We start from the raw sequence: 906 nt of genomic DNA on the forward strand, positions 1-906 counted from the left end.
CGTCAACTCTCTAATTCCCTTTCTCCTCACCCTTATAAACCCTAACACTCTCTCATTCCATTTCTCTTAATCAAACCATCTCTTCTCTTTCCATATCAATACACCCACACCACCACACCCCACCCACCAAGAAATTTATAAAAGAAAAATAAAAATTACCACCGTTCGATCTCTCCCTCACCTTCAAAACCATGAAGGTGATCAACTTTATCATCACCATCATAGCCGTGACCATGGCCGTAACCCTGATTCTCACCACCAAAACCTCCCACTATCCGCCACCGGACGAGGCCGGCTCTCAGCCCTCAAAACCCGCTTTTCTTGATAGAACTCCGGTGGTCGAGAAAAGGGTCAGCCGGTTCTTGAAGGAAAAGGAGAGAAATCCAAGAGCAGCCGATCACTGCAGAAAAGACAACGAGATTTGCTACTACACTCTTGAAGGCAAAAACGCGACTTGCTGCAACAACAAGTGCATGGACTTGGGGTACGACAGCAATAACTGTGGGGCATGCAAGAAGAAATGCGCTTTCACACAGTCGTGCTGCAGAGGGGAGTGTGTGAATCTTGCCTACGATAAGAGACACTGCGGTTCCTGCAACAAGAAGTGCATGCCTGGCGGCTACTGTATATATGGCACCTGTGATTACGCCTAACTAAAGAAGTCTGCAATGGGAAATTGATTGGATCATTCAACGACGTCGTAATTTAAGGTTTGATTTCCTTTTTTTTTTTTTTAATTTTTCATTGTGATAAATAAAAAAAGACCACATTTGAATTCGTGGTTTTTATATAGTTAATTTTAATATACATTATTGTTTTCAATTTCTATATACATATATATATTAATCCTGAAGGATTAATTAAGTATATTTGAATACATGTAATGACAATTAAGGAGAAGGAAAT

At 40.7% G+C, this 906-nt stretch overlaps 1 protein-coding gene across 1 annotated transcript; it reads left to right on the forward strand.

The window, feature by feature from the left end:
- On the forward strand, positions 1-906 carry LOC105162717 (stigma-specific STIG1-like protein 2). The gene has a single exon (XM_011080818.2). It carries the CDS (start codon positions 192-194, stop codon positions 651-653), a length of 462 nt encoding a protein of 153 aa, XP_011079120.1. The 5' UTR covers positions 1-191; the 3' UTR covers positions 654-906.

The sequence above is a fragment of the Sesamum indicum genome, linkage group LG5, assembly GCF_000512975.1.
Source record: "Sesamum indicum cultivar Zhongzhi No. 13 linkage group LG5, S_indicum_v1.0, whole genome shotgun sequence".
In the NCBI taxonomy this organism is placed as follows: domain Eukaryota; kingdom Viridiplantae; phylum Streptophyta; class Magnoliopsida; order Lamiales; family Pedaliaceae; genus Sesamum; species Sesamum indicum.